This window comes from Cavia porcellus, unplaced genomic scaffold, assembly GCF_034190915.1.
Source record: "Cavia porcellus strain 051 isolate PalLab524CR breed Dunkin Hartley unplaced genomic scaffold, mCavPor4.1 scaffold_9, whole genome shotgun sequence".
Lineage (NCBI taxonomy): Eukaryota > Metazoa > Chordata > Mammalia > Rodentia > Caviidae > Cavia > Cavia porcellus.
In genome coordinates this window covers 33121161-33137287 of record NW_026947492.1, presented here as the reverse complement: position 1 = coordinate 33137287, position 16127 = coordinate 33121161, and the positions used below count along the sequence as shown (strand labels likewise).

At 34.2% G+C, this 16127-nt stretch overlaps 1 protein-coding gene across 4 annotated transcripts in view; it reads right to left on the bottom strand.

Moving 5' to 3' along the window:
• Window positions 1-3393: 3393 nt before the first annotated feature.
• Dcun1d5 (defective in cullin neddylation 1 domain containing 5) overlaps window positions 3394-16127 on the bottom strand; it is a 38208-nt gene continuing 25474 nt past the window's right edge. For all 4 annotated transcript variants that reach the window (XM_023566155.2, XM_063256156.1, XM_063256157.1 and 1 more), the window contains 2 exons: window positions 14595-14697; window positions 3394-12754 (listed from right to left, as the gene is read on the bottom strand). In XM_023566155.2, the coding sequence (XP_023421923.1) occupies window positions 12699-12754; window positions 14595-14697 (159 nt within the window). In that variant the 3' untranslated portion in view covers window positions 3394-12698. The remainder of the gene's footprint in view (window positions 12755-14594; window positions 14698-16127) is intronic.

Here is a 16127-nt window from a genome sequence, read left to right as displayed (position 1 = left end):
TGACACTTTGATTAAATGAGAAAAAGTTACAGAAACTAGATATTTTCAAACTGAAGAATAAGACTTATGGCTAGGATATTATTTTTGTCTTCAAATGTCTGGATGTTGCTGGGCATGGTGATGCACACTTGTAATTCAAGTTACTCAGGAGGCTGAGGCAGGAGAATCATAAGTTCAAGACCAGCCTGGGAAACTTAGTGAGATTCCACGTCAAGATAAAAAATAAAAATAAAAGGGTCAGAGACATGGTTGCCTTTGGTATTGCAAAAACAAAGAAACAAACAAAACAACGAAAAAAGTCCATGCATAGAAGTACAAAGAAATATGTCTAGAGTCAGTGTCAAGAAATTCCATAAAATGAGTGTTGTTTCAAATAGAGATGCTTTTTATGGCAGTAATATCAAGCTACAGAAAATATTCAAGCAGAGCCTCCCCAAATCAAAGGATTACACCAGCAACTTTTATACTATGTTGAAAACTAACCTTTTAAGTCTTCTGTCCTATCCTATCCTATCCTATCCTATCCTATCCTATCCTTTCTATTTTTATATTGGAGGTCAAACTCAGGGGCACTCTACCATTGAGCCATATCCCCAGTCCATTTTATTTTAATTTATTTTATTTTTTGAGACAGGGTCTCCCTAAGTTGCCCATGTAGGACTTGAAATTGTGATTCTTCTGTTTCAACCTCCCAAAGCTCTGAAATTACAGGCATGTGCCACCACACACAGCTTAATTCTTTAAGTTCTCTGAAAACTAGGAATGGGACACACTGTTCTAAGCACACTAAAATTTGACACAATTCTGGAGAGGAGAGAGACCGTGGGAATTACTGAATCTAACATTCATTTTATAGTTGAGAAACTGAAACCCTGGAAAAGTGACTGGACATTCTCTCTGCTTCAACATCATGCCATAAGCTGTCTGTCTCCTCTGCGATGCCCATCTGCCATGCTGCCCTGCGTTGATGCCAGCGAAGTATGGACTAAGTCCCTACAGACCTGAGCCAAAATAAACCTCTCCTAAGCTGTAGTCATCTGTATTGTATTCCAGAAGACACCCCACAAATCAATGGCTCTGATTAGATGTCTCTCCAGTACCCTATCTAGTAATCAAGTTACTGTATCATACTGCTCCCTTGAAAAGAATCCAAATATGTAAACATACAACTCCCAGAATACGGAGGTGACAACCAAAGCACAGCCTGCAATGTTTAATGTTAAGTGGAAAATGAAGGACAAGACATTGAGTTGTTAAAGAACTGAATATGGGCACGTTTGCCTGACTTTTCAAAAATAGAGAATATGATTTCTCCAAACCGTAATCAAAAGATTTTTAAAATATCAGCCCAAGAGGATATGGTCCAAAGTGATAACAATAAACAGAAAGAAGTGGTCACAAAGAATCAGCATGGAAGAACAATCCAGCACAATGTTTATTTTTAACATGGTGAGGAAATGTGTTTGCCTGTTTCATCATTTGTCATCCTATCAAGAAAGAAATATTTAAGTGCTCGCTTTAAGTGCTCACACTGAACTAAGCATCAGGAAAATGAGTGACCAAGTCCAAAGTTTCAAGGGGCTCAGTACAGTACAATGTGACATATCCAGTGCTATAGGAGGCAAAAGAGGATTTGGGGGAATGAGTGTGGGTGTGGAAATCCTTGGTAGAAACACTATATAGGCAGGGTGTGCAATCCCAGCACTTGGTAGGCTGAGGCAGGAGGATTGATGTGAGTCCAAGGCCAGCCTGGGCTACATAGGGAGACCCTGTCTCAAAAGACAAACAAACAAACCACAAAGTCAATATAAATGCTAGGATAAGAAATTGTGAAGAATGATGAGAAATAGCCAGATTAGGACTTTGAAGGTAGAGAGGTAAGATGTAAAAGGATACTCAATGGGAAATTGGAAGTGGTATGGTCTGTGCTGTAATTATACTCTATTTTCATTCTACACTGACAAAAATCTAAATAATAAATTTAGTGCACATAAATATATTAGGTAAAGAGATTACTGATTATATGAGTGGGTCTTCTCCAAGGGTAAAGAGCAACAGATTAAGCAGATAAAAGGTTTTAAGTGGCTTTATATTCACTGTATTCATGAGGTTAAAAATAAACAGTATACTGAGGGAAAATTATTTTATAGTAACATATATTAAAATTGTTACTACAAATTCTGTGAGACAAAGTGAAATGAATTAAGAATACTAATTAAAGGCATTGTAGAACATATACAAATACCCGAAGACAAGATTTCGTCTAAGTTTAGGAATTTATAATTGTACAGATGATTTTTACAATTAGGAGAACTTATTAATCAAAACAGCACTAGATTACAAAGGGAATTTCTGAATTTCAGTATGTGTCTTTTATGGTCTCTTGCATCTTGGACAAATCTTGTTGGGATTCATATTCCTCCAACTCCAGCGACAGAAGCCCAGACTATATATATAATTTTCCAGTTTTAAAAATGTTTCAAAATACAATTAATGTTCAAGAATTTGACACTTTAATCTCAGGTTTCACAGTGGGCTCTGGATTCATTTCCTGAATGAGTGAACAAATCAGCGTCCTTCTCCTCCTGTATTTGGGCGTCACTGCATCATGTGTGTACTACGCCAACAGTGGCAACATGAGCAGGGAAAGGGTCTGCAATGCTGGATCCATGTGAAAGATACTGCCACTCTTCAGCAAGACAAAATGTATGATCAGCAAACAAGTATATATTCTTACACAGCCTCAATTTTTATAACCACAAAAGTAGTTAAGTACTTATTACAGAAAACAGTGCCAAGTAAAATTCCTTGTAATTTTATTACAGTGTTCTCTTTTCTTATATTTTGGTGTATAGCCTTTCACTCATTTCCCCACACATACTGTGTCCTGCTTTAAAAATGGGGTTTTCCCTCTTTAGTATAGCATGGACGTTTTGTTTGAAAGTGGCATGGTGCTTCATTGTATCTGTGCAGTATAATGTAATGAATTTTCTTTTTTAAGAATTTAAGCAACTTCCTTTTGTCCCTATCTAAATTGTTACAATAAAATATCACAAATTACTAGTTCATTCTTTAGGGTAGATTTTTTGGCATTGAATGTCTGAGTAAAAGGATACAAAATTTGTTTAGGCTTTTTAATGTATCTTCCTAAATGTCTTTCAGAAAACCTTATGCCAGTTCATATCCTCTTTATCAAAACACAATTTCTGGTTCCCTGTATTATCAACAATGGATATTAACCCTTTCTAAAATCTATGCCAACTTGAGGTGAAAGTCTCACAGCTTTTAACATGTACTTCTTATTTTGATTTACATTTAATATAGCAACATTAAAATAGGACTGCACCATGTCTGCCATACAATGAACAAAAAATACACAAAATATCAGACATCTTACACAAGCAAAATAATTTATTTAATCTTTTCATTCTCATTTACTCATTCATTCCATTTTTGAGTGTTTTTCCTACATTTTGGACAGTTGTAAGCACTGGAGAATAAATAAAGCAAAAACATGGTGCCTGCTCTCAAGGAGCTCACAGTTTAGTTAAAAAAACAGGTAAGTATACTATTATAATACAGTGTTATCAACATTTAAATAAAAAGATATATGAGGTTAGTAGTGGCTCAAAGATGGACAGGAAGGAAAGGATGGTTTTCTAAAAACAACCAGACGCAAAGTGGGAGGACCAGACCCACTGAACGTAGGAGGTACTAGGGATCTGGAGACGCCAGGCGCACAGAAAGTGCTGCAGCTGCTGGACATAAAGGGGAGGTTCCGACAAAGCCAATGTGACATCGGAAACCTAGACCAAGCGTACCAATACCAATTCATGCCTTTTAAGTTCAACAAGTATCCCACCTGCCCTTATTTAACTAGTGGCCTCTCAACTTTTTTTTCTCAGTCATTTTATAACATCAGACCCCAGTCAAATGTAACCATTTTATGACCACATTTAAAACAAATTATCAGTGAAGGGGAGAAATGACTCATTAGTAAGTAAAGTGGTAAGAAGTTACAGCAAATGAAGCATTCATCCTTCAAGCTATTTTTATTTTTTAAAAGATTTCCTGCAAGGTTTACTTTGTGGTTTGCATCTTTCAACAATGCAGCAACTTTAGAAATAATGTCAGCATGAAAAGCTAGGATTTTGTCATGTCTGCCATAACTTTAGAGCCTCAGGATTGTCTTTCTTCTAATTGTATTTTGTGGTTTCACATATTTTTCTTCCCATAAGAACTAATAGGTTTACTGGCAGATGTAGTGGGGACATTCCAGTGCCTCTATTCTTTCATTAGTAAATACTCTTTTTTTGTTATTCAACAAATATTTGCAACCACTACATTCAAAGTATAGTATTAGGAATATGCAGCACTTTACAAACAAGGTACCGTACCGTAACTACGTGCTAAAATCTCAACTCTACCTTGTAGAAGACAAAAGCACTGACATAATTCTCAGTCACATGGTCACTAAGAAGTAACCAACAAGTCTGGGTACAGTAGATCTTTGAATTCCCACCACAGAGCTCTTTTGATGCATTACGTTCCTTACTAGTCTTCCCAGTTTAGTTCCTCTCCAGTTGTCTACTATTCTTAAAAAACCCCTTCCACACTCATCAAGTTTAATCTGTTCTGAAAAGCCATCTTGACTGTTTCAGTACACAGGACTGACTCATTCTCCTTTGAATTACTATAGGCTGGTCCTTAAATTTTTCAACTGGTGCTCAGAAAATGCTTAGGAGCTCTATCTTCAATCATGGGGTAATTTTCATGTCTAATTAGAAGACACTGGTACTACTAAAGCTTGAGTTCTATTCAGTTGTGCAAACTTTTCTGACAATTTACTAAGTTAGATACTATGTTAAGAACTAAAGACATGATTTCTATTATCGAAAATATTAGCCTAAAGGAATTGTAGATATGTAAATGCTTTGTGTAAACACATTTGTTCATTCAATTAATTCAACAAATTCAACAACTCACTCATTTGATTAAGCAAAAAACATGCTGGCCATGTGCTGGCCCTGGGCATAAAGAGATGAACAGTCTGAATTTCAAGTAACTTACAGTTTAAGAGTAAAGGTAAACATGTAAATTTTTTCATTCACTCAATAAACACCTTATTATAAGGTGGGCATAAAGGAAACCTATGACTAACACAGATACGTTTCCTCTCTGAGGACCATAATTCTCAAATGTAGAAAGTAGCAACTGTATTCGTGTTTTATCCTATGTGCTAAGGGACCACAGTGAAGTTTGAGTCCGTGGGTATTCATCCTTTATAAGTCTGGTACTTCATATATCAACTCCAGATAATAACTCTAAGACAATTATGAATTATCATTCTAATATAAATGTTCCCAATATTGCTTGAAATATTTCTCATCTTATTTCAGATCACAACAGCCCCAGCTACCTCTTGGCTTCTTACAGAGAATGAAATAGCAACTACTAAATAGAAATTCAGTTTTCTCTATTACTTTGTTCACATTCAGCATGTCAAAGTACAAATATGAACACACTGGTTTTCCAAATATACTAGTCAGAAGTACTGACATATTCCTTGGAGGTTTCTCAGAAATGATGGTACCAGGGATGGTAAGCAGAACAAGAGCCTACCTCAACTAGAGCATTTTAGCTATTTTAAATTTTGTGGTTCTAGACAAAAATTACTTTGGGAAGAGCCTTGCTGCTTAATTTTCTAAAAATTAACAGCATAACAGAATCAAACAATGTAGTAAGGCATAGTACTGTAATTGTATTTTTAATATTTACCTTTTAAAAGTCTTTCCTGATCCACTTTTAAACGCAAATATAGTAAATAATACTGAACACATTATTTGGGACCAAGCACATTCCAAATTGATCACCTCATTTAAAATCTCTTTGGAGAATTATTTCACTATATCAAGCAGGTAATTCAAATTAATCTATAACACTGATATTAGATTCATTTCCTAAGAGCTTCTAAATGTGATCTAGTGGGTAAACTTGCTCCCACTTACTTGGTTCTATTGTGCAACAACTTAAGTTTTTGAACAAAAATTCAGCCTAAAGGGTCCCACTAATCCACTTCTTTCAGACAGCAATGTAGCTAGTATCTACTAAATGTATTATATTTCTTTCTCAAAAGAATCCTCTAGGTAAGGAGTATTATTTTCATTTTACTGGCAAGGAAATCAGAAGAACTAGCAGCATGCTGAAGTAAAAAGGCCAGAGGAGCACATGGCTAATATAGGAGAAAGCTTTCTGGGGAAAAGGGGGAAAAGGAGGTATCCTCATTCCAAAAGGTTCCACTCACCTCCGACTTTTTGAGCTAATAGAAGTCAGCCAGAGAGTGCCATCCACCTTTCTCATACATCTTTTCACTCCAGTGACTATGAAAAGGCTAGACCTTCCATTCAGACTATTAGAAAAAGGGAGGAGGGAAGAAAAAAGATAGAATCGTCTCCATAACCTTTAGAGATGTTAATAGGAAACCCTTTCTGTAAAGGTGACAGTATGAAAACAGGTGTTTTGGGTTTTGGTGGCTTTTATTTTTTGGCAAAGGCCCCCAATTCAACTTTTTTTTCATGCATTTATTCAAACACTGAACTAACCTAAAGTTAGGCACTATGATGAATACTAAGAAGTACCTAAGAAAAACAGGTTCAGATTTGTATTACTCAAGGGAAAAGACATTTAAATACATGCAGCACTAAATATTAAGTGATGCTGAGGATCTATCAAAGTTTGAGTCAGGTGGATATTTTGCTCATTTTTGCAGCCCCAACTTTTATCACAATGTCCAGCATAAAGTTAATAGCTAAGTACATTTCCTGGATAAGGTTTAGCTCTCTTCAAATTCTCTTATGCTCAATATAGATGCATGGTTGACTACATCAGATTAACAAAGCTACATTTGGTTTCTTGAACTTTATACAAATGTGTTACTTTTAGTTACCAGCCCTTAAACATAATAAAATCAACCATTAGTCTTATTTCAGGGTTCTTAGGCAACAACAACAAAAAAAACATTACATGGTAAACTTGTTGCTTGAGAAACAAGTGCATTCATTGACAATGAACACAGGTACTGTTTGGTTAAATTAACTTGTAAAACTCTTCATAATCTAGGAGCAGGCCTGCCCTCTAGTGCTAAAACTGTCAAATTGAATCAAAGCGGCAACTTTCTACTGGGGGGGGGGGGACGGGACACCGACGACGGGACACGACTTGGCAATATACTGTTAAATGCTCATCCTGAGAATTAAGCAGTAAAGTGGCATCCCTGCTCAACTTTTTAGGTAGTTGGTAATTTATCAATCTTAATTTTTAAAACCTCAGTGTCTCTATAATACAGAAATTGTTTGTAGATGTGGTAAAAAATGTTAACATTTTTACCTGAAAAATCACAAAAGCAGCTCTACTCTATCACTAATCTTGTGTTCAATTTAGCAGCATTCTTTCTGTACTTTTTCTTCATGTAACTTGTGCCACATCTGGATTTAAAATAGGTATACACATTGATGACTTTCAATTTGTCTCCAAACCAAATTTTACCTTTGAATTCTGTCTACTCCAGATTTCCCTCCATTTAACAAGGCATCAGGTCTACACAACATCCAACACTAAGCTCTCAAGTCTTGCTCCTTTTGAGTCTTTTCCTTACCTGTCATTTCACTTCTGGAGTTAAGCCAAAATCCTTAAGCATTCTCCTTTTCTTATAGTCCACCCCCAATTCACCCGCTTACCCCATCTACATGTACTCACAGTCTGATGACTGATGTGCCCTGCCCTCACTGTATTATCCTCCTCACTCTTTTCGCCCTAGGGCTGTTCTGGTCACAACCCTAATGGCTTCCCACCACACTCACTCTAAGTGTTTAGAAGTAGTATGCCTCATCAGGTACCTACAGTCAAGCACAATCATTGCCCCCACTCTCTCTTAACCTTACTTCCTGATTCTTCGTGCTTATTGGTCACACTGATATTAAGACACCAAGCACACTGTACAAACTCCTGGTCTTTGCACACACTCTTCCTTCCACCTGGAATACTTTTTGCAGATATTTGTATTATCCAGTTCTTCAGGTCTCTGCCCTAATTATTTAAGTCTTCAGTCTATCTAGAACAGCAATCCTATGTTCCTACTCTTCCGCTCTCACCTTCAACTTATTTCCTCCAAGGAATCTTGTTACCACATAATGAACTATGTATTTTACTTAATAATTCAAATGAAAGCCCCACAAAGTTGAGTTACTTATTATATGCTCTGTTACATGTTAAGGCCTCCAAGAACAATTGGTATAATTCGGATCTGTTGAATTAATAATTCAGTCTATAAGGAATATGAACAATTTATTTTACAATAAAACAAGAAATCCAGGCTATTTGCTTATATGATATAGTAAAATTTATTGGGAAAAATTTTTTGATTTAAAAAAACCTAAGTATAGTCACTTAATATCTACTAAGTGATGTAGACAGGACCCTATATAGACTTCTTAATAATACTAAGTTGCATTACTTTTGCTATTTTACAGAAGCAGCTCAAGATGTCAGAGGTCAAATGACTTGTCTAAAAGTGAAATCACAGGGAGGAGGCAGAGACAGTCAAATTCAGATTCTCAGCTGTAACTTCTATTAATTCAATATATAAGCTAATACAAATCCCAAAGAGGTGAGCATTCTCCATTTGTAGCTAAAAATCTTGCTATAAACCAATTCACTACATGACACAGAGTAGTACAGGTAAAATACCTAAGTTCAATAAAAAATTAATTATGCTAGTTATGTAATTCTGCATACTTACAAAATGCAGAAGACTGCAAGGCAAGCAGCAATTCATGATCAGTTTTATTAAGTCTGGTGTGGGGCTGGGGATTTAGCTCAGCGGCATAAGCGCCTGCCTTACAAGCAGGCAGTCGCGAGTTCGATGCCTAATACCGATAAAAAAGAAAAAGACAAAAAAAAAAAAAAAAAAAAAAAAAGACTGGTGTTTGGGAAAAGGGAAATAAACTGTATTTTAAAAGATTAAAGGGTTTGCCTAGTGAAGTTAACTAGATGAATTTCTACAATTAAATGTTAGTGACAATTTACCTGAGTTTTGGGGCAATTCGTTTTTCTACAATCTGTAGTTTACCATAAAAGATAAGACTGCTTTTGGGGCTTCCACAATATAATCATGGGTAACTAGAATGGTCTAGAATACTGAATAATTCATACTAGAATAATTTCTACTGCAGAAACTAGTGACATTTTATTATTTCTTTGCTCCTGAAGAGAAAAATGCTTCCTTTCTTGAAATATTTCCTTGTGATGATTTCTTGTGTCACTTAAGACATGACACTTCCCTAAGAAAGGAAAAGTCTTCCTTAGGAATATGAATTCTTCAGCAGTAAGATCAACTTTTTTGCCTATTCTCTTATTTTAATAAAGAATACATCTAAATTACACATTTGTCGATGTATGTGCTGCTTTAAACATCTGGGAAGCACGAGTGGTGCTACAAAACTTTAGGCTTTAGGAACCTAAGAGCAAAAATAGTTTTATCGCATGATAAATTATCACAGCAGTATTAAATGCACTTTTTCAAGAACATAATAAAACAAACTGAGTCAGCATTACTTGTTCCTCAAAACTAAGCATATAATAAATTTTAGAAAGTCTTTTTATAATTTCACAACAGCTAATGGCAGAAAGAACATGTTCTGCTGAAGAAATATTTCAAAGAGAATATATCAATGTATTTCCTTTGTCTTATATCTGAGCAACTCAACATATCTTATATGCCTTAAAATTTTTTGTTATCTCAAAATTCTACTCATGCTCTCAGCCCTGCAAATCAATGGCATTCAATATTATTAAGATAAATTTTTGGTTTGCTAGATGAAAGACATTTGCACGTAAGAGATTTACTCCTCAGGGTCCATCTAACATCTCCGTGGGAGGCTTTTTAAATCCCAAGAAACAATCTAGAGTAAAATAAATCAATCTAGAGATAAACTAAATTAATAAAACCTATTCTTTATATATAAAAATACTTTTCAAAAAATGTATTATATCAAGAATTTTATGAGCAGCATTTAAAAAACAAGAATTACGAGACAGTAAGAAATAAATATGGCCACATAGATTTAGATCAACACAAACCATAAAATGTTTTATCAACTGTTACCTGAATCCTTGGCAAGTTTTCACAGACCAATAAAAATTATTGTCTCAAAGGAATCATTAGGAGTTAAGGGGAGAGACCTCAGTATTCACGTACAGGTGAGACTCAACACCTGGCTCTACGTTCTTCAGTAATATTAATTTGTATAAGAAGCAAATCAACTCCATGTTATTAAGCACCTAGAGTATTACACTCTGTACAAAGGAAATAAATCTGAAAGTTTTACAACAGAATTCCTGAGAAGGCACTTTAAGTCATAAAAGGAACCACAACAGATTTCTTTTTTATAGTTCAGGTTCCTATATACTGTCCTCTTTACTTAACATCTAAAAATCTTCAGTAAATTAACTGCTGTACACTTAAGAAAGGAAAGAATGGAAACAGCCCACACCCAGACTGAGAAATCAGAAGAGTAAATTTGTAAATGTTACAACTCTAAGAAGGCTAAATCCAGCACTCTGGAAGGCTGAGAAAGGAAGAGCCCAAGTTTAAGCCTAGCCTAGGCAACTTAAGTGAGTCCATTTAAAAAAAAAAAAAAGGTGAAATTCAAAATATATCAAGGGAAATAGATGGAACCAGAGAGGGATTAGGACTGCTGACTTTAAGAAAAAATTAATTTTCATTTTCAGACTCAAGAAATCTTAAAGATATTTTTGGATAAGCAAGTAAATATTTTCGTATTTTCAATTTTTAAAAGGCCTTCTAAAAGTTTTAAATGTTTATTTTTCTCAGTGAAAAGGACAAAGACACTACCATTAGCTGAAGCCATAAACTGACCATTTAAACTGTTTGAGAATTAAACAAAAATGGGCAATACTTTTCAAGTTTAAAAGTTGTGCCTTAGAGAGGATTCAATTAAATTGTAAATTCAAAAGTTTAAAAATTTAAATACTTTGCTTGTGAGTGTTATATTAAAATATTCTTCAGATTAAATCTTACCACCATATTATGCTCAATTCCAGTAATTTGATTCAAATGCTTAAGAGCATTCTAAAGCATTCTAAGAAATTTATCTTTTGTGTCAGGGATTTAGCTCAATGGTTTAAGCACTTTCCTGGTAAGCATGAAGTCATGAGTTTGATCCCTAGTACCAAAAGGGGAAAAAAAAAAACGTGATACCAAAAAAAAAAATCTGTAAGATGTTTAGGAAAACTCTTTCCCACTACTATACTGGTGTTTTACAAACTGTACAAAATAATCTCACTAAAAAAGCACAGAATTACTTCTTCTCTGTTCATTAACTTAAAAAGCTTGAAAGTCCTATTTCTTAAGTATTCAATACTGAAAATCACTCATTAAAGATCTATCATCAAAACCATGTATCTTTTATCAATACAGTTCCTTATTATGGAAAAATACCCTATTTACTTCTCTCCACTTATACAATAAAACTAGAAACACTGAGGTGGGGGACTGTCACAAAGTGAACAAAGTTTTCCTATGACTGGGATACTGATGATATGACTGGTTTGAAAGGAAAGTAGTTACAGGCTCACTGCTAACTAGAAGTACTTATTTTGTGAACTAGAAAATGCTGCCATCTCCTTAAATTATGATAAATAGAAAACTATGACACTATCAATGTAAATGGCCTAACTGAATTTGCAGTTACATTCAGAGTTCGCTCATGATTCCTTATGTTCTCTTACATGTATCTTCACTAAATCTACAACAGAGCTACAGTTTTCTTAAGGCAAACGAAACTGCTCTCCATAACAGTTCCTGCATTAACAACAATACAAGTTCAATACCGGCCCTAATTCTCTCACAAACATGTTTGATTTTAAGACCATTAATTTATCAACCTCTTCAAATATAAAAAAAATTTTTTAAATGACAGAAATTCAGAAACTTAAAATTAATGTTAAGGATATACATGCAATATTCATTTATGCATATTAAAAATACTAAAGGTTAGAAAACAAAAATAACTGGACATAACCTTTCTGATTTTAAACTCTTCAAATAAGGTATGTGTGTATAAGACCTTGGCAGCTTTTACAGAAACCCAGAACTGGAAGTTGAAACACTTCTGAAATCTAGAAATGCTATTTTACCAGCTGTAACACAAAATCATGATGCCAGAAATCAATATAAATAATTATCCTTTCTAGTTGTGCAAAGATCAGTAAAATGAGCCATATCACCATCAAACTACATTGTCAAATACTTGAGTCTTTAAATTATCCAAATTCATTGTGATTTAGAAGTTCAAAAATTCAAGATTTCAAATTTACAAAAATAAATACCACTCTGACACTCAAGGGACATCTTCACGTTAAGGCCTTTGTCACAAATCTGAATCTTTATTGTTAAAAACATAACTTGAAACAAAAACGTCAATATTCAGTCTCAGAAGAGGTGTGGTTCAATGCCCATCACATGTAACAAGGAAACTTCCTTTAAAAAAAAGGAAAAAAAAGTACTGTAAGTCTTTCATATGAATGAAAATGCACCCTTCGGATTTTATCCCCCTCAACTCATTGGCTTGTATACACATGGGAATCAAAAGTTTGCATTTTCTTCACAATAGTTCTTGCTATGATGTTTGACGGATTTTTTGCCACTCAACAAATTCATCAAGAAGAACAGGCCCTAAAATAAAGAAACAAAATGTGTTAGAATTCAGTAAACTCATCTTTCCAACTACACAACCAGCTCTCCACAGGCTTTGCAATGACCGAGCCGACCTAAGGTTCCTTCGGGGGTTTGGCTTCTAGTCACGCTCTTCTACTTACCAGCGCTTGCTGAGCCATTTCTGTTCTGATCTTAAAGACAGAAGGGACTGAGAGTAATAAGCAGTCAAAGCAAACTTCTTCTCAAGGTACTTCATAAACCCTCCAACAACTGAGGCGACACAAATTTCTCTCATAGCATTCTGGCATACGAAAAGTGTATGAAGTAGTATTTCTGCTACCCCATTCTGTTAATATGGGGAGTTGGCCATATAAGAAATTTATCTTACTACCAAAACAGGACACAGTACAACGCAAATGCTTAATAAATGTCTATTACTCTAAAAAAGGTATTTTTATAATGGTCCAAACATTCACTTACAAAAGTCCAAAAGGCAATTTAAGTGCAAAGTTTTTTTTTTAAATGTAGGAAAACTCCACACTACAAAGAAATATTTTTGTGTGATTTTTTTTTTTTCAAAACAACCTTTGGGTGGTCTTTTTTTTCTCTCTTGATTTTACTAGACATATTTCTCTACTGTAAGAAAAACAACAGAGCAAACACAATAAATGGCAACTGAAAAACAACTTGGGGTTGGCATACTGTTTGGACTGTCAAAATGGAAATCTGGTTCAACATAAGCCACTGCTTAGCTCCAACCTCTGAGTCTTATGAAGGAATACAGATGCAGTTCTGCCAGATTTTCTGACTTTTCAAACAAATGTACAAGGTTTACTTTTACACACAATATGTTTTAAATGTTGGTTCAACATACATGAATACAGATATATGCAAAACTATATACAGCCCTTGGGTGTCAGTTTATTACTACAAGGTCATTATTTCTTTAAAATAACATTAAATTTTATTGCATCTCATAGGAGAACATTATATATGCAGGAAGAAACAATTAGAATTTTAATTATCCTTTCCTTTTATTGCTTCAATGTAACAGAAACGAGTACATAATTTTAGATTACATTTAAAGAAGTTAGGTCACCAAGTAACCCCTGTGAAAGTTAAAACAATGTATGTAACCAAATGACAGTGGAAACTGGAACAGTTCTAGAGAACTTAGCTTATCTATTTATTCATTATTTTAAAATTCTAATTTATGGCATTCTAGCCGCTCCACTGAAGAGTGCCACTATTTTAACATGAAGGATTTTAAAAAGTGTCCTACTGCACTATCAATATACTCAGAATCAATTTGTAATTTCTAGAGGGAAGTTACTGACATCATATTGTCAAACAGCAATGTCAATGAGTAGTATGGTAACACTAAAGCTTTTTTAACTGTAATAGATTTGTTTTGCTTCTCTACTTTTAAAATCATGAATACATTTTTTTGTATACAGGAAAAGGAAAAAAAGAATTTTAGTATCTGTATACAGAAATTATCACTTACATTTAGATATAATGTCTGGTTACTTAGGAATGGAAAACATTTCATTTACTAGCATAGATTTTCTAATGTTGTTGAATCTAAGCTCTCTATCTCCCTTATTCTGTTAAATAGTACGTTACAGCTATGTATAAAACATTTATGTTAAGCTGGAGATATAGGTCAGTGGTACAGCACTTGCCAGGTGTGCGCAAAACCCTGGTTTTAATTCCCAGTACTGCAGGCAACACACACAGATGGGGACACACACACACACACACACACACACACCCCCTTTGCGTTAACAGTACACAACCCATTCCCTCATTTAATATTTTTTAAAATTTCATTTCTACAGAGATACTTTATACTTACAAGCACCATCTTCATCATAGTTACTAAGATCTGCATGGACTGTCCTGCTGAATTCTAATACATTGTACCACTGATCCTTGTTCATGACACGATACTTTGATTGCTGTGGAAAACAACATAAACGTTTGTACTACAGAACAAATTACTTATTAGGTAATTTTGTTTTTCCTAAAACATTTATTCATCTATTGTTTGTGTTTCTTTCTAGAGAATCTTTAAGTGCACATACACATTAACATCATGCATTTTTTCCATTTTTCTTTCACATTTGAGGAATAAGCGTAAAAGTACTAAATTTAAGACTAATATTTACTGAATTTTTACATATGTATATATTTGTGTAACTACCAATATAATCAAGATATAAAATATTTCCCTCCAGCAAGTTCCTGTGTTGCTCCCCAATAAGTCATCTCTTTCCATGAGTTGTTTTGAAGTTGGTATCTATGGAAGTAGTAAAAAGAATATAGGATTGAATTCAAATACCATGTCTGCCATTAGATGAGTGACCTTGAGAACCTACCTTACAACTCATTTCTTCAACTGCTAAATTTGAATAAGATAACTAAAATGGTATAATGATTACAAAAAACATCATATGGCCTGCACATATACTAGTATTTAAAAATAGCTGTTCTTCTCAACTCCCCAGAGTATTTTTATATTCTTTATTTGGCTTAAAATTTAGTTGTGCACAAAACCCATTTCTTAACTTTGACTTTTATTATAAGTTTAAATAAAATTGTTCTAAAGAACTTGCTATAAGTAGTTAGCTTTATGAGAAATTACTTCCAAAAGAAAGAGCATGTTTATAAAAAAAGTGAGAACCAGAAAAACTAAAATTTAAAAGGCCTCAAAATAGATACTACAGTAGACAAAGAATGTACTAAAAAAAGGACAGTCTTAGAACCACTGCCTCTATTAAAGGTTATGATAAACTATCTAGAAAAATATTTCATAAACAGCGTATTTTTAGTATTAGCCATATTACAACCATTTTCTTAAGTCTTTATTGTAGACACACAGCATTAAAGCTTATTGTCTTTCTTTATATTGAGTCTAAGTAGAAAAGAGAAAAGTTTTATTATAATATAGGTTCTCCTAAGTATATTTCAGCCTAATATCCGTAAGAAAGGACATTTATTTTTTTAAAAGTAGGAAAATTTTTTGGCGAAAAGGAATGGTGAATAGGATAGCACCTGAAAGACAAGGGGGGTCCCAAGTGAGTTGCCCAGAAAGCAGATTGAAAACTTTGAAATTTGTGTGCATTCGATCCTTGCTTACCAAAAACTCAAGAAACTACTTTTGTATGAAGAATGTCTTTAGTAAAACATAGCCTGTCTGGCAAGGGAGGAGGAATGAGGAATAAAAATATTTCTTTTCCAATACAGTGCTAGGGACTGAAGCACGGACCTAACATAGACTAAGCATACTGTCTACCCCAATCTACACCTTCATAAGCATCTTATGTACCGAATACGTTAAATAACATGAATTCAGTCTAAAACTGGCAAATATGTACGCATTTTAACA